This window comes from Eleutherodactylus coqui, chromosome 2, assembly GCF_035609145.1.
Source record: "Eleutherodactylus coqui strain aEleCoq1 chromosome 2, aEleCoq1.hap1, whole genome shotgun sequence".
In the NCBI taxonomy this organism is placed as follows: Eukaryota; Metazoa; Chordata; class Amphibia; order Anura; family Eleutherodactylidae; genus Eleutherodactylus; species Eleutherodactylus coqui.
The window spans coordinates 133,540,365-133,563,685 of record NC_089838.1 but is presented as its reverse complement, the minus strand read 5'-3'; the positions used below and the strand labels follow the sequence as shown (position 1 = coordinate 133,563,685).

The following is a 23,321-nucleotide window of genomic DNA, read 5'->3' as shown; positions in this document are numbered from 1 at the left end:
AATTGACCTTATTGTTCACATAAAACAGTGCAGAAAATATACGCAATATGGTTCGCAACCTGAAACTGCAAATACTTCTGTGCTGTGAAGAAATATTAATGCATTGCGCCCCGTCACATGGCAGCTTCTAGTGAGCGCTAAGGCGCTGGCTTGGTGATTTGGAAGTGGCGATCTCTCTTCATACACCACGTGTGCCTTGCTTATTACAGCTGATACCCGGCTATGGCATTACATCATACTGCAGGAGTGATTAAAGCATCGAAAGTTGTTGTCGCCTGTGTAGACTGAAAAAAAAAAATAAGACCAGTAAAGTTTTAAACTTTTTTGTCATATTTATAATAAAAGAATCTAAATCATAAAACAAAAATACATATTTGGTATTGCCGCGTCTGTAAAAGTCCGATCCATCAAAATAACGCATTATTTACCTCGCGCGTTGAACGTCATCAGAAAAAAAAAAACACACCAGAAATGCACTTTTTGGTCACCTCGTCTCCAAGAAAAAATGCAATACAAAGCGATCAAAAAGTCGTATGTATTCCAAAATGGTACCAAAGCAAACTACAGGACATCCTGCAAAAAAAAGAGCCCTCACACAACTGTCGTCGGAAAAATAAAAACGTTTTAAAAAGTTATTGCATGCAGAAGATGGAAGAAAATTTAAAAAAATACAAGCAGTGCAGCAAAAAAAAAAAAAGTTTAGTATCATAGTAATCGTACCAACTAGAGATGAGCGAACGTACTCGGATAAGCACTACTCGTCCGAGTAATGTGCCTTATCCGAGTACCGCTGTACTCGTCCTGAAAGATTCGGGGCGCTCCGCTGCTGACAGGTGAGTCGCAGCGGGGAGTGGGGCAGAGCGGGCGGGAGAGAAGGAGAGAAAGATCTCCCCTCCGTTCCTCCCGACTCTCCCCTGCAGCTCCCCGCTCCACAGCGCGTCCCGAATCTTTCAGGACGAGCACAGCGGTACTCGGATAAAGCACATTACTCGGACGAGTAGTGCTTATCCGAGTACGTTTGCTCATCTCTAGTACCAACCCATAGAATAAAATTATCATGTCATTTTTCTTGCAGTTTGTGCGCCGTAAAAAAAAAGACGCACCGAAAGATGGCGGAATTTCATTTTTTTTTCTCATTTTACTCAACTTAGAATTTTCAAAAGTTTTTTAGTACATTATATGGTATATCAAATAGTACCATTGAAAAATATAACTCGTCCTGCAAAAAACAAGCCCTCATACAGCAACGTATATGGATAAATGAGTTATGATTTTTTTAAAGGGGGGGGGGGGGGAGGGAGACGGCTTAGACATTAAGGGGTTAATGTATTTCTCATGAATTATCAGTGATCAATTGTTGTGCTATTGTGAATACGTATTTAAATGATGTTGCACAAGTCCCTCAGAAGTTAAAGGAAATCTCTTTCTTTCTTTTTACTATAAGTAGAAAAGAACTTAAGTCAGCAACTTCCTAACTTTGTTACCCAATTGTTTATCCCAATGTCACCCAATGGGATAAAAAATATAGGGGAGGTTTATTGGCTTGGTCACAGAGGTGTGTCTGGGTGACACTGAGCCACCTATTGTGGAAAAGCCTTAGGATGTGGTGGTAGGAACTAGGTGTAATGACTGGTGCAGCACTAACCATTAACCATAATACTAGAGTAGAACAGTATGTAAGAGCTGTAAAATGTCATTGAGGTAGTATTCGCATGAGCTACAAAATTTTGCTACAATGTGAAGCCCATGGTTTCCAATGGGTTCTTTCACATGAATGATGTTTTGTAGCGAGATTTTGCAGCCCGTGCGGATGCAGCCTAAGGCCTCATGTCCACGGGGAAAATCAGGCCCGCTCCAGATTCTCCATGGAGAATCTGCAGCAGGTCCCTCCTGCCCCGCGGACATGAGCGCTGAAAAAAAGAGTAAATAAGAATAAACTTACCTCCCGCCCGCTCCGGATCTCCTTTTCGCCGCGACGTCATCTTCTCTCCGACGCGGCCGGATCTTCTTTCTTCGGCTCGGCGGATGCGCAGGATGACGTCGGTGACGTGCCCTGCGCATGCGCCGGCCCGAAGTAAAAAGATCCGGCCGCGACGGAGAGAAGATGGCGCCTCGGCGAAGAGAAGAACCGGAGCGGGTGAGTAAATTCCTATTTTAGGTCTCCCGCGGATCCGGACGGCTTCCATAGGCTTCAATAGAAGCCTGCGGGAGCCGTCCCCGCGGGAGACCCGCATGAAAATTGAGCATGGTCTGGTTTTTTTCATGCTCCATTTTTTTTAAAATCGCTTTTATTGACCATCCGCGGGTATTTATCTACCCCGCGGGTGGTCAATGCATCCCTATGGGCGCGCGGACCCGCGTGCAGGAGAAGAGTTAAAATCCGCTGCGGATTTTAATTCTTCTTTTGCCCGTGGACATGAGGCCTAAGGAGCACATTGTGGATAAAATGTGAATCCTCTTATTTAACTTTTTTTTTTTTTTTTTAAATGAATGAAGATTTGAAGTCTTGTTTATGTGGACACCTGATCATCACACCTATATGAGCACGTCTGTCCTCTCATTCCAAAACTATGATTATTCATTTCGAGCTGGGCCCTCTTTTACCCCTGGAACATCATACACTGGTCTGTGGAGGTTTTCCCCAAAATTGTGAAGTGCACCTGTGAGAATTTGTATTTGTGAAATCAGACATTAATGTTGCAGTCGCTTATCTAATTTATCTCGAAGGTGTCCGATGGGGTTGAGGTCCCCATGCCAAAATCACCAAACTTTGTCTTCATGTCCATTGCTCCATAGATGGACAGTGCACAGGGCTGAAGTCTTAATGGAATAGGAACAGATCTTCCCCAAACTGTTGTCTAAAATGTGTTTTGTATGCTGTAGCGCTGCCCTTCACAGGAAATAGTTTACCATTTCCTCTCCACCAAACGTTACAGTAGGCACTATACGTTCTAGTAGGTAGCGTTCTCTGGGCATCTGATCTAATGTGCCTAAACCCCTCTACTCCAGAATAATAGCACTTACAGTTGACAGCTCTAGCAAATCAGCAATCTGGCTTGTGGCAAAGGTAACATGACAGCGCCACATTTGAAGGGATTTCCCACTATAAAAAAAAAGAATAAACTGTCTGGGCATAGCATAAAATAAAAAAGGAATATACTCTCCTGTCTTCAGCCCCTTGGGAAACAGGACAGCAGCTCCGACTACTGGAAAGTAAGTCCAGTCAGAGGCTACAGTGTCAGCGTCCCAAACTCCTGGCAACATGGTGCCCAGGATGTGAGCACTGATGTCAGATGTTTGCACTGTGAAGCTGCAGGCGTCACCTGACGTAGAAGACAGAGCTGCTTAGCTTTTTCCCAGAGGGCTGCAGGCAGGTGACTAGAATGCATTTAATTTAGCCTTTGGGAGAAAAAAATATTTTAAGCAAGTAATACCCTTTAAAGTCATTGAGCTCTTTATGCACCTGTTTGCAAAAATAGGTGTGGCCGAAATACCTAAATTTAATAATAAAGGGGGTGTCTGGATACATCATACATTTGAGGGGGGTAATTCATAAATGTGCATTCACATGGGCATATTTAGTTTCAGTCCTTGAATACGCCGTGTTTTCACAAACCAAAGCTGTGCCTCTTCCTGTAGATTTGGCCCTGCTTATGAATCTTTGTGTGTAGATAAAGTTTTTTTTTTTCATGGGCGCAAAAAAAAATAAATAAGTGAATATAAAAAAAATAAATCTTATTTGTATAGCTCCTATTTATTCCGTAACACTTTCAGGTATTTTTTTTATTTATTACCCCCCCACCAAGCTGGGTACTCATTTTACCGACCTCGGAAGTCAACCTTGAGCCGGCTACCTGAACCATGTGGGGATATTTCGGTCCGTAATACGGATCAAAATACGACAAGCCTTAAATTTTTTTTATCCCCGCACGTAAGTACGCTTGTGAAAAACGCAGATCTGACTAAGGCCGCCTGCACACGGGCGGAAATCCTGCGGCGGGATTTCCGCCACTGAAAGTTTGCATAGGAGTGCATTACAATACGCACTCCTATGCAGACGGCCGCGGTTTGGCCGCGCGAAATCTCGCGCGGCAAACAAACCGTGGCATGTCCTATTTTTGTGCGGGGCACGCACTCACCCGGCCGCCGGCTCCGGTCTGCGCATGCGCCGGCTGCGCTGCAGCCGGCACATGAAAGAGCCGGGGCCGCCAGGCGCGGGTGAGTACGCGCTCGTCTCTGCAGGCTCTCAGGTCGAGTCCCGCGGCGAGAATTCTCGCTGCCGGATCCGACCCGCTCATCTGCAGGCGGCCTAACCCAGTGCAAAGAAGGGGTTTTAGTAGTGCATATTACACAGCACAAATACACCTGTGTGTATGAGCCGTATTTTACACCAGAATTCTGACATAAAGTTGCAAATATTTGTGCAAGTCCCACTTGACAAATAACTGCAGCTGTTCCCGAAAAATGAAACAATTACAACACCCATGTAAGAAAATCCCCTAAAGGGATTGTCCAGTTGATCAAGAAGACACAAAAGTAACAAATGTTCTACAATTTAAAAAAAAAAAAAAGGCAAAAAGATCATTTGTCGCCACTTCAGTTACCAGCCAACCCAACGCTGGAGCTCCAGTGGCCGCCTGTTGGAGTTTCTTCACAGGCTGCCAGTGATCTGCCATGCCAGCATGTGACTGCTGCAGCCAATCACTGTTAGGCACTCATAGGCAGCATCGCTGGCATCCTCGCTGATCGCTGCAATGTGTTTATCTTAATTTATGCTTTGTTCAAACATAATATTTTGCCACAGCATGTTAACTAATTTCAATTGATCTGCACCGTGTTCATACACATGGAATAACCAACTGAGTATAATTTAACCTGCTGGTTTAAATGCTTTCTTTTATTGAATATACATTTCCCATGTGCTTCTAAATGTGAAGTAGTTTATTTCTAATTAACTGAATTTGATATTTACAGATTGCAATGAATTGAAAGCTATAAGAGAAGAACTAAGACGTCGAACTGGAGTTCAGTCTGCCAAGTTACTTCGACAAGTGAAGCAGAAGGATAGACTTCATCAAAAAGTGCAGAAGAATTGTGACATTGTCACCGCTTGCCTGCAGGCCGTCTCCCAGAAGCGCCGTGAGTATTCACTGGGAAGAAGCATACAGGATGGCATGTACAAAGCTGTGAGCTTTACAATATGTCTGTAGAGCTATGTACAGGAAACGTGCAGCAGCACACGTAGTTTCTTTGGCTCTGTCCTATATACCCGTAGGCACTCCATGTGACACTGTATGCTGCTCCATATGGCACCATACCTTCAGACATATACTCTACACATAAATCAATAATTCTAATTAATATTATGAAGATATTACATTATTTCTTTAAACATGAGACTAATGAATCCTACAGAAAAGGAAACCTTTCTGTGCTTCTTTATGAAATCAGAGGTACAATAATGCTCCATGCACTTCTGTGGGCACTGTTTTATGGCTTCATACAATTTGTGCAGAGCCATAATACTGCTATATGCTTGGGGCCTATCTTGAGCACAATGTAAAGTGTTTTTTCCATAACTTTAAAATTTTTCTACCACCTTGTCCTTCCTGGTTGCTGCTAACCAGGACCTGTTACTGCTCCAGCCAATCACTGACCACAGTACTAGTTATCTATAGCCAGTGATTGGCTGCAGCAGTCACCTGGCCTGGTCAGACGCAACCAGGAAGAACAGAGTGATTGTGAAGCAATTTTAATTTGTGGAAAAACCCCTTTAAAGGGGTTTCCAAAGCTTTTACTGCTAGAAATTTTCAGTATTTGCCGCTTTCAGTTGAAATGTAGGCTTTTGGTGTCTTAATGCCCTACCCGAAAAGTTGTTTTTATTAATGTCCTCTCTCTGTTTCATTGACATGCAGCATGGCATTATATTGTATTAAGGTACAGTACAACTGCACAGAATGCATGATGTTTGTGATGTTTGCGTCAATGTTTTTCCTTGCATCGAATTAATAATTTGCAATGTTTGGAGTTTTTTGTGCCTCAGTTTCAGTTGTGTATGTTATGTATGTTATAGATAAATTACACTGTTTTATGGCCAGTGTGAAAACTAGTGGGGAGGAATGGGGATGGCTTTCTGTCTCTTTAAGGCCCCCTGCACACGGGCGGAAATTCTGTGGCAGGCATTAGAATACGCAATCCTATGCAGACGCAATCCTATGCGAGAATTCTCGCAGCGGGATCCGACCCGGCCACCTGCAGGCGGCCTATGAACAAGACCTAAATGTGTTTATTCACCCACAATGTTATGCTTGTTTAGCCTACCACAGTCCTTAATGACAGCATGTAAGCAATTGGACAAGGATGGGACTTCCTATGTCTCCCCCTCAATATCGCAAGATGCCAATGCATTGCCGCCAAGGTCCTAACAATGGCTTAACAATTATTGCTTGGATAGCATCCAAGTAAAAATTCTATTTTTTTTGTTCCCTCCCCTTCCAAAAAGTGTAATTAAAAAGTCTTAGGCCTCCTGTCCACGGGCGATATTTCATTGCATTAGCCGCGTCAATAATCCGCATGCGCTTAATGCATGGAACTCTTTCCATAGGATAACTATGACCAGCACAGCCTAATCTATAGGAGCAGAAATCCGCCACGATTTTCCACTCGCATATAAAAATCGCGGCAAAGCCAGCACATTGTGCAGTGTAATAAAATGTAAAAGAAACTACACTTCGTCAAAAAATAAAAACAAGAACCTAGAAGTTGTCATTTTGCTGCAAAACTCACTATGCAGTTACATTTAGCAGATTTGTAAATGATAAGAGCTGTGGTGAATATATGAATGGTCTTGCCACCTGAGGCCCTAAAAGCAGTCCCCCCCCCCCCCCCTTGGCCTATAAAACGGCTCTCAGAGACTACTTGTGTGTATTAGACCTAGTTTTCAACTTGTATAGAGCTTGTTGACCACTAGACGCCTCTATGATGCAATCAGAGATTTCACCCAGTTAACAGAGTTTGAGAAGAGGCACGTTATTGGAATCTGAGAAATTGGATGGGCGTTTAGACGAATAGCCCACCAACTGGATAGTTCTGACCAGACTGCCAGGAGGTGTTGGGACCAGTGAATGTGTAAGGGCAGGCGCATAAGTTGACCGGGCACAGGATGCCTTTAACAGATCACCAGTAGAGAGGATTGTCTGACAAGCACAAACAGCTTCAATTCCTTAGTTATCTGCCATATGGAGACAGGTGGCACCATCATTACAGGCCCCTTTTGTAGGTCTAAACCACTTCTAGGCACTTGGATGAAGGACATTTGGTCTCATGGCACCCATTATATGTACTGCCTTTGACACCCACCCACCATCGCCTCCGTTTACAATGGTGTTGGGAACAATAAACTGGACTGCTATGGCGTGGATCCGGGTTGTCTTCAGTGACAAATCCAGGTTTAGTTTGTGCACTGATGACGGACGTGTTCATGCCTGGAGGTGAGCGCCTCAATCTTGCCTTTGATGTAAAGTGGCACACTGTCCCCACTGGTGGTGTGATGGTCTGGGAGCCATCGTATACAACAGGTTGTCTGAAAATTAGAAAAAAAAACCCTTTCTGTTGACATTTTCTGAGTTTTTAAAAGGAGTACAACATGGACTATATAATGCTGTAAAAACGCACCCACTATCCCCCCCCCCCCCCCCCCAATTTTTTTTTAAAATTTGCATTTATTTTTTCACCCACATAAATCTTTGATGTTTTTCAGTGCATTACATGGTGCATTAAATTGCATCATTAAAAAATACAACATGTTCTGCAAGAAACAAGCCCTCATACCGCTATGTCAGTGGAGAGATTTAAAAACGTTACGGCTTTTGGAAGGTGGGAATGAAAAAGCAAAAACTTAAAACTGAAAAAACTTTTTTGCTTTGAAAGGGTTACGGTTCCTTTCAGCGCTTACGTTGGGAATGTTACCTTTCATGAAAAGGTGCCGCCACACATTAATCTATTCAGGAAAGAAAATCTCATTTAGGAAGTGTGAATTCTCCCTCCATATCTTAGCGCTGGCTCTGTGTATGTGTTTATGAACGTCCCCGGCCTTTAGTGACATTATGATCTGCAGTGTGGTTTCCATAACGGCTGCTTGAGTTTGATTAAAAAACGAGGTTCTCAGAAAAGACATCGATGACATATTTGTGAGTGTGACCTGCACATCGCTGGGATGAGGTGTCAACGCTGTTCACATGCTGGCCACTGACCATTAACAGCCAACCTTTACTAACCACTTCCTGGCATTGACCCCTTTTAGAAGCAACGTGTTAGAAGTATATTGTCTTATGAGACGCGGCACACAAGGTCCTCAACAGGTTTCCATTACAGAAAATCTAAATGCTGTACTGCATTCTTTTTCTACTTTGTTGTTTTCTTAATGCTGGTTGACCACAGTGGTACAGAGGGTAAATAGTAAGTGTTTCTACTAATTTCTTACAGCACTGTATTAAAGAATCTTTCTTGCAGTGGTCATTAGGGACTTCATAAAAGCTAAAGTGTCTGCCATAACATGATGGGTAGCATGTGCTGGCAGTTGCAGTTTTACAAACTTTGCAGAGCCACAGGTAAAAGGCCACAGTAGTATACTAATATTATTTTTTTTTAAAATTTTCACATTTTACTTTATGCTAATTTCGACACGTTTTCTATGGAAACTGTTTCATGTCCGGTGGCATCGGTTGTGATACTTGACAGAAAAATGTTACATTCAGCATTTTACTGTCTGGCTATAGACTGCAGACCGATGCACTCAGTGCACAACATTGTCATCAGTTTTGTCTAGTCCAGGTTTAAAAGACGTGATGTAGGAAAGGAAATGTCATCCAGCTCCGGAATAGGCAGAATAAAATACTTCTTTATTGGAGTCTATTAAAATCCAGCAATATGACTCCTCACATGCACATTATTGTTGCCTGGCAATGCAGGATCCGTACATCGGAGTGGGTGGATATACACAGGACTGGTGAGCTGGTTGCCCTTTCTTTTTAGAAAAGAAGTGACAAATATAAACCCAGCCTTGCAGGATTACCTGTGGGCTGTACAATATTACTCACCTGCACGAAGTTGTACACAATGGCATTGTATGTGAACCAGGGGGAAGCAGCCTTAGAGAGGTGGAAATATACTGTTGTGCCTTGGGAGAAGAATTTTGTCTAAATTTAAAATATTGTGTTTTTTTTTCTTCCCATTTCACATCTGCGTTGGAACCGCCGGCTGAAGGTTCCGTCACAGATGCGGCTCAAAATACCAGAAAAATTAGTACTGCATGCAGGGTTTTTTTTTTCCGTCCAAAACTGAGCATGAAAGCAGAATTCCCAACAGAAATGTGAAACCACCCAAACTGCCTACAAGAATACCAGGACACCTTTATTTAACATAACTTAAATGCATGCACAGCAGTGCCTGCACTCCAACCTGGGCCACTGCATTACATGTCAGTTTCTGCATGGGTTTTGGGTGGATTGTTTCTACAACTTGTGGACACAATTTTTAAAATCTCATCCATTTTGCCACTACTGTAAATGCAGCGGGATTTCTGTGGAGGGAGGGGGGGGGGGGGTAGGCACATGGAAATTCTGCAGCAAATCCTCCCTATCTGGACCTCTGTTTAGGGTATGCTTACCCACTACCGATGTTGGTGCGGATCTGCACCAAAAGCCTCATCAAAATCCACCCTATTTGGGGCGTATTTTGCTGTGGTTTTCGATGAGGATCTGCCACAGATTTCGCCCTTTTCAATTGAAGCGGTGAATTCTGCTTTGGATCTGCACCAATGGTGCGGTTATTGACGAAAATTTTGGTGTAGATTTTCTGCTGCGGATAATCGGCACCAATTCTGTGCATGTATTTCCATTATATAAAAAAAATAAGGGGAAAATTTCTAAATTACAAGTATATGAAACATGGGGTTCTCCAGTCTGTAGAGCCCCCCCACTACATCAGCATCACACCTTCCCCCCCCCCCCCCCCCACAATGGAGAAAGTTCACAGATCAGGGGTACAGCACACATTAGGCAAATTGGGGCAGTGTGTGTTCTCACTGAAGACCCAGAGCACTCTGCTTGTCTCCTTCACTGTTTAGATAAGGATCAGCACACAAGAGATGCTATAACACCCTCCCATCCTGCATACAAGGTCACACTTAACCCTATACACTACACAGCTGAAGGGACACGCAAGGACAAGCCGAGCCCAGTAGAGGACACAGAGGAGGAGGCAGGGCTTCTCAAGCTAACCCTTTCACTGCTGCATGGACTCCACTCACCCACTGAAGAGAAGCGTTGCACCTTTTGCAGTGCACTTTGCAGGTCCTCCTACTTGCACTGCCTCTCACTGCCCCCTCTCCTACATGTGATGAGAGGATGCTGTGGGATAAATTAAATTCCGCAATTTTCACGAAATTCCGAACCGTAGAGCCCCGAAAAGGCAAATTAATTTAATTTGGTTAATCACCCAGCTCTATTTGGGAGGTTCTTCAGCTCTAGACATTTGTTTGGTGCCGAGTTGGAACAGAAGCCTGCAGATGGGGGTTGGTATGAGATATCTAGGATGGACATCACTTTTTTAAATTACATTGAGCTCTACAGAAGATGCAGAAGACCCTGATGATCAAGTGCAGTCACAGCACAATACACAGCAATCTGATGACTCTCAGTGGATATCTTCTCTGATACTAGTCGTTCTCCTTTCTCTTTATATCCATTTAGCAATGACGCTTCTTCTAGTCGTGACTCGCCTGATGCCATCTTGGGTTCTCCACTTTCTCCATCCTCCTCCTCGCCTTCTCAGACACAAACTCCCCATCCTGGTGCCATAATAATGTCATCTTACTGCTACTCCTAATACGGTGCTTAGTGTTCTATGCAGTACCCCCAAATACAGTACTACGGAGATATTAGCAAGATAGTAATCCTTTAAATATATTGCTATGGAGTTAGTGCACCAAAAATTTTGGTGCACGTACACCTAGTGTAATTGGAGCCACAAAAGGTACCCCAGAAAATAATTGTGTACAGATACTGCCCCCTACAGTAATTAATGCCATACTGTTCCCTTGACAATAGTAGTGCCAATAAGATTGTGCCCCTTGACAATAACCCTACTAAGGAGACAGTGCCAACCAAAAATAGCTGTGATCAACAGATGCTTTGAATCAGTAATAGTGTCCACATAGTACCCACAAAATAACGTGCCCCCATAGTGCCTGGACATTAATAGTGCCAGCATTGTATCCCCCAAGATAACTGTGCCAAAGTAGAGATCGCCCCAATTTACCCAAAACATTAATAATCGCCAAAGTGACTCCAATATTCAGGGATGAACATGCCTTGTACCCACTGGGGAAAAGTGAGCTGGTCGGGTGCTGGGGCTGGAGCAGATGGAAGTGGGAAAGAAACCTTATTCTCACCTGCGTCTTTCCTCCTAGCGCTGTCACATGGTTGCTTCATCCAGCATGGTAGAGCCCTTGATGTAACGTGACAGCGTAATACTGAAGTCACAATTTGTCCTGAGCGGACTGGACTTCAGGAGCCAGGAGGAGAGACACGGATGAGTATATGAGCTTTTTTTAATACGTGTAAAACATTGCTATAAGGGTAACAAGAGGGGGCGTTAATACCAAAAAGAGGGCCAGTAGGGGCAATATTACTAAACAAGGGTCTTGAGGTGCAATCTTACTAAAAGGAGGGCCAGGATGGGGCATTATTACTGAATGTAGGCCAGGAATGGTATTATTACTACTAATTGCACGCTAGAAGGGGCATTATTATTTGAAGGAGACCATGAGGGGCCTTATTACTGAGTGGAAGCATAAAAAAGGGCACTACTACTGTGTAGAGGCACTAAAAGTGTCACTTACTGTGTGGGGCCTCTAGGGAGCACGCAGAGGAAACTACCATGTTTCCCTGAAAATAAGACAGGGTCTTATATTAATTTTTGCTCCAAAAATGCACTACGGCTTACTTTCAGGAAATGCGTATGAGAGCCCGGCACTTCCAACCCTTAAGCCTCCCTCACAGACATTTTTTACTGCGATTAGCATGGCGCTTTCAGCACTGCACTAATCTAGGTATAACGCTCCCATTGTTTTCAATCCGACCCCCTCAGACAGCCGCTCGATCGCAGGGCTTTTCAGCACACACCACAATTTAAATTGCATCAATTACTGCAACGCCTGTGTGAGGGCGGCCTTATTGTCGCTCGCATAAGGCCGCGTTGTTATCAGTATTTGTACTGCGTATTTTGCGCAGTAAAAACGCTGACAAAGCCCTTGGCTGCCCACACAGGATCACTTCCTTGGTACAGGATTCATAAATTCCGCCTCCATGAAAGATAGCTGTGATTGGTTCTTTGAGCACTGCAATGATTGGCTGAGCAGTGGGAATTACCTGGACCAAGCCTCCTGGGTAAATGACTTGGCTGACCTGCATAAAAAGCGCTGTAAAAATGCAGCAATTGCATTTTTATGTCCCTTTTCCATTACCTAATGCATTTCTATTTACTTTTTTCATGAACTATAACTTGGGTTTTATTTTGGGGGTAGGGCTTATATTTCAAGTCTCCCAAAAATCATGCTAGGGCTTTGTTTGGGATCTCTGCCTGGATTTGACAGGAAGATTAGTGCAGCACACAGCACTCTTCTGTCAAAAATGACAGGCATCATGTGGGGAACCCAATGAACTCCACTGTAAGGTCACCATGGTGTCCCGGGGAACCTAATGAACTCTACGGTGGTGTCTTGTGTGATGGATCTGGCACTGCATCATGGTTTGCAAACCGGAGATGGGAATAAAAAGCTGCACATTTTTATACTATGTCTTGCCAAAAAATACATATGAACGTCTCTAACAGGTTCAATGGATACAGACCACACACTAAGCCTAAATAGAGAGATGTTGTTTTTTTGCCTTCCTCTGGATCAACAAAGGGGGGTGGAAACAGGCTGAACTAGATGGACATTGTCTCCTTTCGGATATATAGTAACATAGTATGTTGGGCTGAAAGGAGACATTGTCCATCTAGTTCAGCCTATACATCCTAAGCCAGAACCTCCTTTTATGAAGACCCCAGATCACACCTGCTAAAAATTATAGACCCCATACCATTTCCCTGTGTATATAGAGACTAATTCTCTATATATGTATGTATGCATGTGCATTACTTTTATATATGATGTCTCCCTGAAAATTACATAGCCAAGATCAGACCCCCCCCCCCCCCCCCTCCTGGTTGAAAACCCTTATAATATGCGGATGCCAGATTAAAGAGTGGGCTACCTGTGCTCGGCGGGCTTTAAAAGATGACATGGTTACTATGTGAACTTTGTTGGCTCACAGATTAGCCCCCTAGCGACTAACAAGAAAACATTGTTGGACTCTGGGGATGTCTTGGATTTTTTTCCTTCTCCCAACCATTGTACCTCCTGAGGCTGCAGCACATTCTCCCTAATGTATGTGTACAAGGGCAAGTCTTTCCACAGTCTCAAAAATAGAACACCTTGCGTTCTGGTGCTGTGCCTTTACTACATTACACAAATGTGTTTTGTTTCTGGGATTAGGCTTTTATCTTGACATGCAACAGTTTTTGAGTGTTTTGCTCACAGATGTGTTTTCTAACCACAGTCAGATTCTACATTGTAATAAATGGGTTATCAAAAATCTTGTAACATAACGCATCACAGAGCAGAACAGTATCTCAACCTGCATTATTGTGCCCATCTGTTGACATATCAGGTTCTGAAGCACTTTTGTATCCATTAGTGTTTATATGCTGGAGTGACCGGCTAATTGCCACGATCAAGGGTGCATAGCTCCAAATGTCACAGCACATCTAGAAAACCTCCCAATCCAAAAACGTTTGCAATATCAAGACAACAATGCCTTTTCTGAGTCCCCAGACTTTGAGATGCCAATGGAGTCCCTAAATTGTTGCAAGCAGTAGTGATTACAACAATATGTATTACAGTAATCAGTTGAGGCAGCTGCACACAACCGAATTCCAATTGCGGAATCCACAACCGTCACCCGCGCAGACGATCCGTGGTATTCTGCAACTATTGAAAAAAAGGAACATTCGCATGTCTGCTCTGACAATATGCCTTTTTACTGACCTCACTAATGGGCTTTAAGCTGCGCAGACAACTTTTTAAGGTAGTGGTTTGGTCGCCTACTTACAGCCAGGCTCCTGCTCTAACTGCCATTAGCAGTGAAACCTTGGATCCTGGTAGTTTAATACCTTACACATCACAATAGTAACTGCCACATGTAAGTAGATGACAGGAGAGGGTATTCTTCCCATCACCAATTGGCACTTCATAATGATGTCACAAGGCACAAATGGCCTTCAATGGCAGCCGCAGGCCTGACCAAGGCCTCTGTGAAGACTGAAGAACGATAAAAAAAAAAAGGTCAACAAAAACCAGAGAGTCAGAGTTTTGCACTACTTGCCAGAATTAGCAAAAATGACATTTCTTGGTGTATGCGTCAAACATTTAAAAAAAATATTTAAAATGGCTTACAAGAAAAGCTACTGCATAATCACCGGCACTGACAGGGAAGGTGATCAATGAGTGGAACAGGTTACCACAGGAGGTGGGGAGTTCTTCAATGGAAGTGTTCAAACAAAGGCTGGACAGACATCTGTCTGGGATGATTTAGTGATCCTGCACTGAGCAGGGGGTTGGACCCGATGACCCTGGAGGTCCCTTGCAACGTTACCATTTTATGATTCTATTCAGGATCCCCCAATAGGAATATTGGAGATGTAGTATAACCCCTATTGGAGGTTATACTACATCTTTCCGGGATATTTCCCCTATTTTGCTAGAATATTGCATCCATAAGGCACTTCTGTGTGTCCAAAGGGTCCATGCACCTCATGCGTGTTGCCTGTAATTGCTCCCCAGGAGCGTTAAATACTGAGTTCTTGTGTACCTTCTTATAACCTACTATTACTCACACAAGTGCTCACTCACACCGTGTATGTACATGCATGTTTGCTGTGTATGTTAAAGGAGTTTTTCAGGCAGTGCTGGCTACAGGTGTTGGAGTGGATTTTAATGAGTGCTGCACCTGCAATTACAAGCATCGGCCACTATACAGGTCAGAGGTGCGGCTTTCACTCCGACCACGGTGTATCACAGCACTTACAGTATGGGCACTACCTGGAAACCCCCTTTAAATCTCTATAGCCTTTTATTGATGCGCATTATCCACCAAAAAAAGGACACGCTACCTTTTTGCGTGCATAAAAAACTCGAGTGTGAGTGGCCCAATAGAAATCAATGGGCGCCACACATTACCATACACATGTGAAAAATACTTGTATAATATTTACCCCATGCATCAGGCAGGCAGCTGAGGTAAGTGTTTTGCCTTAAACGTGATCACGTAGAGTAAACCAATAGTGGACAAATGTTGCTGTATGCATTTGCAAGGCTGTTCAGTGGTCTGTCGCACGTAGAACTTGGAGCAGGAACAAGCTAAGATGTAAACCACATTATGGCTACATGTGATGTATTGTTTTATCCTATAATTATGATCAGCTGGATTTGTAAATATATCCCTGTTGATGATAAACTGGCAAATACTGCATTCCCCGCATGCATATGAGCCCTTAAGTATCTGCAATTGTGGCGTAGGTCGCAAAAAGTGCCTTCTACATAGATGGTCACGCAGATTTTTGGCTTTTTTTTTGCCACTATTGAGTGTTTTGTGGAAATATATTGAGACAGTCTGGGATCTGATTGTAAAATGTTCAAGTTTTCAATCTGCGCTCTATGTATCCTTCCACTGGTTGTTGAACGTCATAACCAAGTGTACTGTTTGGTTTGGTGTGCGTGTTCAAGGCATGAATGTGTCCAGTCTATCAGTATTCAAGTCTCTATTCTAAGCCCTGGAGATGGTGTGCCGAGGGTACCCCCTGTCTTTAAATCTCTGTGTAAAAGGAACTGGTCTGTTGCTTGAAATCTTGGGGGAAACTACAGTTTCTCTTCTAAGGCACAAGAAGTGACCTATTGGTATCCTATCTCGCAAGTGCTTGGGATGGAAGCTGGAATAACAAAGAAGACTGTTGGTAGCAATGCTTTAGTGATGTAAGGTAGTAGCCACTTCAACATAAATTGTAAGGTCCAAAAAATCTACTGAAACAGTTGACATCTGCAAGAAAGATAAACCACTGATTGATTTCACCAATAAATTGCTTACATTCTTCATCCGTTCCTTTCCAAAGGAGCAAGATGCCAATTTATCTAACTGCATGCGTGCCGTAGGCACAAGATGGGCACTCGTGCATCACCTCCAATCAAACAAGAAATAGGTTTTTAAGACCAACTCTCTGCAAAAAAGATATACATCCTTTATAAGTGTGTTTCTGTTGACTCCTGTTGTGCTGGTGTGCCGCGGCGATGTAATTCAGTGCTGTGGTCTCCTCCCTGTTTGTATTCCGCTTGTGCTGTCTGCATGCTTGTTCTGCATTGCTTGTGTCCATGGTCAAAAAACTGGTCTTATTATCTGCGCCTATGGATGCGTTATTATTTTTAGTGGTGACATTTGGGCCATTTTTCTTATTGCCCTTATGTGTCCACTTATATGCCCTTCTCTTTTCATAGTTGGTTTTATTGTTTTGAAATTTACATTTCTTTGTAGTTATAAAATCATATAACACTGGGGCTGCATTATCTGTTGTGACATTAGGAGTTGTCATGGGGACCTTAACGTGCAACATTGCAGATTTCATGTAGCTATTTTTGTACATTTTCCTTTCATTATATAGAAGTACCATACTATGGATGATAAGGGGAGGGGTGCGTCGAACTGGCACAATAATGGTTTGCTTAAGGGTACCTTCACACTGGCCATAAAATAGTGCGATGCAAGAGTGAGTGAAAATGCAGAATTATAAAGACGATGTTTTTCAATGGTTTGCTTCCCATTTGTGATGTTTTAACTCATGCGATGTTGCAAGAAAAGAAAATCGCGGCATGCCTTATCTTTCTGTGTTTTGCGTTTTTGTTCTTTTTTTATCTCCCATGTTTCCCTGTGGAGCCTCCTTTTTATTGCATCACAAAGCACGAACTTGCAATTTTCGTGCAATGCGTTTTTAACATTTGAAAGCCCTATTGACTTCCATGGAAAAAAAATCACGCAATAAAAGCGTGTGAGAAAATTGTGAGCAGCAGCAATGTTTTAGTGAGGAAAAAGCAGCGCTGACGCTCAAAAATCATGGAGGAAAAAAAAAGCTATTTTTCTCGTGGCGATATCGCTCTCAGCAGTGTGCAGAAGCCCTAAGGCCACTTTCACACCAGCGACAAAATTGCATGATTTTCTTGCAATGCGACAGCGCTACAAATCTCATGTATGTGAAGCCCATGCTTTCCAGTCGGTTCTTTGACATTAGCAATGTCTTTTGTAGGCTGCTACGTTGCGAAAAAGAAAAATGCGGCATGCTGAATATTGCAACTTTTACAGTAGATGGTCCTACTGTTTGAGCAGTTTTCATGCAATGCAGCACATAGTAAGGCTCCATAGGGAAACATGGGCTACAAAACATCGCAAATCGCGGCTGTATAGAGCATCCGGTGATTATTTTTATTCTCTCAATGTAGCAGCCTACAAATCATCACTAATATTAAAGAACCCATTGGAAAGCATGGGCTTCACATACATACGATTTGTAGCACTGTCGGATCACGAGAATATCGCATGATTTTGTCGCCCGTGTGAAACTGGCCTCATACAAAGATAAGTTTGGACAACATGGTGCCTGTTTAACAAATGTATGGTTTGATTGTTGCTGCAGTTGACATGCATATTAATACAATAGTTAGGTGCAGGCAACTTCTGTACTATCTATTGTGACATTAGGAGTTGTCATGGGGACCTTTAATGTGTAATATACATGCAACATTGGAGCTGTATCTTTTTTAGCAATACGGACAGAACCCTGGAACTGACAGGCTGCAGCCGCACAAAAATCTTGTGTTAACCCAACCTTGACGGATTTTGACTATAGTTCTGCATTCCAGTTTTGGGATGGCACACTTGGACAGAAGCAGAAAGGCAGTGTGATCAGAGCCTTCCACTTAGAGCTATAAAGATGCTGTACATCTATAGGAAAGCCGGTGTGAAGGTGCAGAAAGCCTTGAGTGCTCTCCAGCAGGATGCTGTGCAGCAGGATGATATAATGTAGTAGGTGGAGCCTCTCCTCATCCGTACATGCTCTCTCTGCCGCCTCTGCACTGCAGATTTCCTCCACAAAACAAAGCTGGAAATACGGGCGTTTGCTCCGGACCCTGGAAAGCCTCTTCCGTTTGTGGTCACATCTGGGAGTTATTTGCTTGGATCCAAGTGTATCCATGCCAGGTGGCTGCCCGAAGCCTGGACATTTCCCAGATGCATGTGCGTCATTCATGTGAAGAACAACGCCTGAGCTCAGCAGCTGTCGCCCAGGCTTCTGCCGGAGGATTTTTCCAGCTCCTATAGATGAGACAAGAAAGGCTGTCCTGTAGCCTGAGGCGAGGGGGCAAAGGCTTGAAGAGGCAGAATGCAGGAGGAGGAGGAGGAGGAGTGGGCAACATCCTCAGCAGTGTGCTCAAGAAGAGAAACTGCATCTCCAGGACGGCTCCCCGCCTGCTTTGCACCCTGGAGCCAGGTGAAGCTATAGCTTCTACTAGGATGGCTGCATTGTCAGAGCCTTCCTTGTATGTTGTGTAGCATGGCTGATTGAGTCATCCGTTTGCCTGGGAAGGAGTTCTTAATTAATCATGGCTTAACCCCGGGTTGGTATGGTAATCGGCTCAGCACCAGTTGCACTGTTGTTTTCCCTGTGTTGCAAGACTGGGGCCGGAAGAGTAGCACCATGATGGAGATAGCTGGTAAAGGAGAGCCGTTGTTATGTGGTGCAGCATATGGAGAGATGGCAGCGTTTTATCTCTCTCCCTTTCACAGGGCATCAGTAGATCTCCTTTTTTTTGTAGATGGAAGTGTAGTAGTGTTTGGCATGTTGTAGATAACCGCAGGTCCAGTATATGCATGTAGTGTGCACTGCTGGGGGAGAGCTGGTTCAGCACTGGACAGCGCCCTCCACCTTCTAGCCTGTGGATGGTGACTGACATGGGAAAGCCTTGCTAGCTGTCATCTCTGGACAAGCTCACATACTAGAAATATATCGTCTGTCTTGTTCTTATTGTATTACCAGGGTCGAAAACTAGCAATGTAGATAATTCCAGGTGCGTTTTACAGTGTATCAATTGTGGAAGTAACATTTTTGTCCCTTCCCGTAGGTGTAGACACAAAGTTGAAATTTACACTTGAGCCTTCACTGGGCCAGCATGGCTTTCAACAGGTAAGACAGACTGATGGTTTTTCTTCTATTTTACTGTCTATCCATTTTTTTTACTGTCCTTAATCATTCAGTACTATATGACTTGGGTCTCGCTGCATGATATGTGCTTTGTTTTACATCTTCGTTAATTCAGCTTTTCAAATGTGGCAAAAGTTGGAATTACGAGCTCGTGGAATTCTTGTAATTTTTCTCTAAAATCTTTACTGTGTTCCGTTTTAACTGAGTTTGCTTATTTTTGAGCAGTTAATACATGTAATATTCATATACAAAGTTATAAGGGGAACACGTCAATTTGTGGTAAAATGCCAATTAGGAGAGTAAGCAGGATGCATATAATAAACACACACGCTTTATCTGATTATAGTGAAATCGCTCAAAAAACTGTATCTGCTCAACTTTTTCTTTACATCTCCTAGTCATAAAATAGTGCAACTATGTACTGTTTTAGTTTATTCTGTTTGCGAAAGCTGAAACAGATGCTTCCTTTATTATATGTAACATGTGAATACAAATCTTGGTCAGCTTATGAGAATACTTTTATCAGAACTGCAAACTAGACCTTCTAATTAATTATTAGGAAGTGAGCAACGCAATACAGAATTATCATTTTGTGGGAAAAGCTTTCTTTCAAATGTACACATGCATTTCTCCATGGAAAATGTGAGCCATAGAAATGGTTAAAAATCTTTCTTCACATTCTCATATGAAGCTACATTTGTAATATGCGATTTCAGCATTGTGTGTGACATGACTTATTTGATATAGATTATTTGAAATGAAGAATAGCGCTATGAATGACTGACTTTTTTTTCCTGAAAAGAAAGTACCTGTAAATATAAGTCTTTTGATTAAATTTGAACTTACAGGGGTTTTTTTTTGTTTCTTTCCTTTCGTCTTCCAAAAGAGACCATGGGAAGTGACTGTATCTGATATTAGGGCTGCTGACAAGGCTTCACAACCCCTTCCAATGTTAGATCTACAGTCATAGGGGACTACAGTCATAAGGGGTTTAAAAGGGGACTTGATGTCTTTCTGGAGGGGAAGGATATTACAGGATATAAATCTTAGGTTAATTGTTAATCCGGGTTTACAGGCAGATAGGAACTATTAGGGGTTGATCCAGGGAACAGTCTGATTGCCATTAGGGAATTGGGAAGGAATTTGTCCCCCAAAAGGGCTAATTGGCTTCTGCCTCTTGGGGTATTTGCCTTCCTCTGGATCAACAACACAGGAGGATAAACAGGCTGGACTAGATGGACATTGTCTTCATTCGGCCTTACATACTATGTTACTATACATTGTCTGTACTGCTACTGGGCAGATTCTTAGATCCATAAAAGCCCAGTGATTACATACTAGTAGCTGGAATGATTGGTATTCTTTTTTCTTGCTCCTTTTTGAACATCATGAGCGGTGGCATACAAAGAAGAGAGGAGCCCTGTAACAAAGATATATGGGAAGCTTCTTAATGTGCAGGATTTTGGTACCTATAACATAAGTGTCTGGTGTCTTTTTTTTTCTTTTTTTCCTGAACTCCATTCCCATGACCCCGAAGATATTTCCCAACCTTCTTGTTTTAGAAGGACTCAGTTCTTCTGGAGAAGGGAGTTCTGCACTAGCTTCAGCCACCCAGTAGAAAAGTGAGTGGAACCAAATATTGATGGCTCCCTCTGTCCATAGACCCCATAGCAGCAGACATGGTCTGCCTCTGTGGTATGTGCACCCTTGTCCCATGAGAGAAAAGCAACTTGACTATGAAAATTGTTTTCTAATTTTACAGAAGACAACAAAAGAACTTGTATTTACCTGTACAGTTTAACTCTCAAATGATTTTTAGACTATAAGCAATCTACTATACTTGGGTGGAAACCTTTTCTTGTAGTCTTTTAAATTGCCTTTCATTTTATTATGATCTAATTGTTTTATAGTGGTACGATGCTCTCAAAGCTGTTGCAAGATTACCTACTGGAATACCAAAAGAATGGCGGCAGAGGGTAAGTTCTTAAAAATGTATGTATTTTTGAGAGAAATATGGATTTTAATTGAATTTTTGAAGGGTTCTGCAAATGTAACTGCAGTAATAGTGTGAATATTCATACTGCAAGCATACAATGTATGTATTTTATTAGTTTGTGAAAAGGGAGAATACTTAAGTTTTTACATAAGGTCACTCTAGGTGATGGTTAGTATGTTAGGCATGTCCATACTAAATATTTCTAATTTCTTATATGTTGGTGTCTAGCCACAGTATGAGGCCAGTCATACAATACATCATAAAAAATAATAAACAGAACATTGAGCATAGCAATGTTTAAAACAAAAAGACATTTGACTGTGGGAATCTTCTACTATTACTTAAAGTGTGCATCCAGTTGTCAAGAAGGGTATGGTTTCTTCTTGGGGAGACCACCTAGTGAGGAGACTTATAAGGTCATCCATGTACCTCTAGGACATTTATGCAAATTAAAGATGGAACAATGCCTCTGCAGCGCCACCTTTTGGAAAGCAGCATTACTGCAAGTCAACATCTGACTTTTTAACAAGCCTTGTAACAATAAGTGGAAATATAAGCCAAAGCCAAAAGGAAAAGATAATCCATACACAGACAGCTGTTTTGGGGTATTTGCCAGCCATCAGTGTGCTGACTTGACTAGGTGAGAGGCCTTTGACGGGGGTCTTCTCATTAGGTGCTCTTCTCAATGAGAAAACCTACCCTTCCTGACCCATGTCAAAGGCCTGTCACCTAACCAAGTCAGAAAACCTACTATTTACTGACAAAGGGCAAAAAACCCTGAAACAGCTCTCTGTGTATGATTTATCTCTTGCTTCTGGAGATGACTCCGGCTTTGGCTATATTCCCAGTCATCATTACAAGGCTTGTTAAAAACTTTGACATTGACTTGCAGGAATGCTGCCATCCATTAGGTGGCGATGGAGAGGCATTGTTCTATCTTCCCATTTCAAGTTGCGTTCTCCTGCCTGATCAGAAATTGAGAGATGCTACTGTACAGTGGGTGATACCAGGAGAGTATCTCTTGAATGGGTCCTATTTTAATTAGAATAGGAGTCATGCCACCCAACCCGTTAAAAGACAACATTTCTGCAATAGCTCAAACTGTATTAAAATAGCAGAGCTGTACTTGCCTGTCTTCCTGTTGCGGTAATCCAGCGATGTTACCCCAACATCCTCCCGGTAATTGCTGTGGAAGATTACGTCATCAGAAGGCACCTAACTGCTGCAGTATCTCTGTTTTGAACTCCTGACCTCCTGACGCCCAGGATGTGAGCACTGATGCTAGGATAATGAACAGTAACGCTGCAGCCCCTAATTGGCTGCAGGGGTCAGGTGACTCCTGTTGACTTGGTCCTCCACAAAAATCACCGGGGAGGATGGTGGAGCAGCATTGCTGGATCCTTGCTGCAGAGGACGGGTAAGTACTGTTGTTTATTATTTAAAGATAGTTCAAGCTATTGCAGCACTGTTGTCCAGTAACTAGAGAACCCCTCTAATTTAGTCCTTCAATGGAAATCAACCCTCCACACCAAAGGCTTTGATGCCACCCAAATATACTACCAGTGAGCTGGTAGTAGATTTGTACTTGTATGCAACAGCTAATTTGAAACTTGCCGAACTGTCCCATAATGCATTGGGGAAGGACAGATTAGCAGCCTGCACCGTGTCAGCCATATACAACTGTCATAGACTTGGACAGCTGAAGAGAGGTTCCTGTGGTTGGAGCTGCAGGAGAAGGAGACCGCACATTGTTGATTGCTGATTGAGAGGACCCTGCTTATGTGCTGCTGTGACTGCATTGATGAGAGGACCAGCGGCAGAATGAGGGCGGCCTGAAACACAGCAACAGAGGGAGAAGACCACACATGTGGGATTCCCTAGGAGCAAAAAGAGGCAGCACCAAACCGATTGTCAGCAGGGA

General features: G+C 43.0%; 1 protein-coding gene across 6 annotated transcripts in view; it reads left to right on the top strand.

Moving 5' to 3' along the window:
• TBC1D30 (TBC1 domain family member 30) overlaps positions 1–23,321 on the top strand; it is a 64,406-nt gene that overhangs the window by 13,484 nt on the left and 27,601 nt on the right. For 4 of the 6 annotated variants that reach the window (XM_066591579.1, XM_066591576.1, XM_066591577.1 and 1 more), the window contains exons 3-5: positions 4,975–5,139; positions 19,325–19,386; positions 21,315–21,380. In XM_066591579.1, the coding sequence (XP_066447676.1) occupies positions 4,975–5,139; positions 19,325–19,386; positions 21,315–21,380 (293 nt within the window). Of the gene's footprint in view, positions 1–4,974; positions 5,140–18,246; positions 18,694–19,324; positions 19,387–21,314; positions 21,381–23,321 lie in introns of those variants that run through there. The other 2 variants (XM_066591581.1, XM_066591580.1) reach the window with 2 other exon arrangements.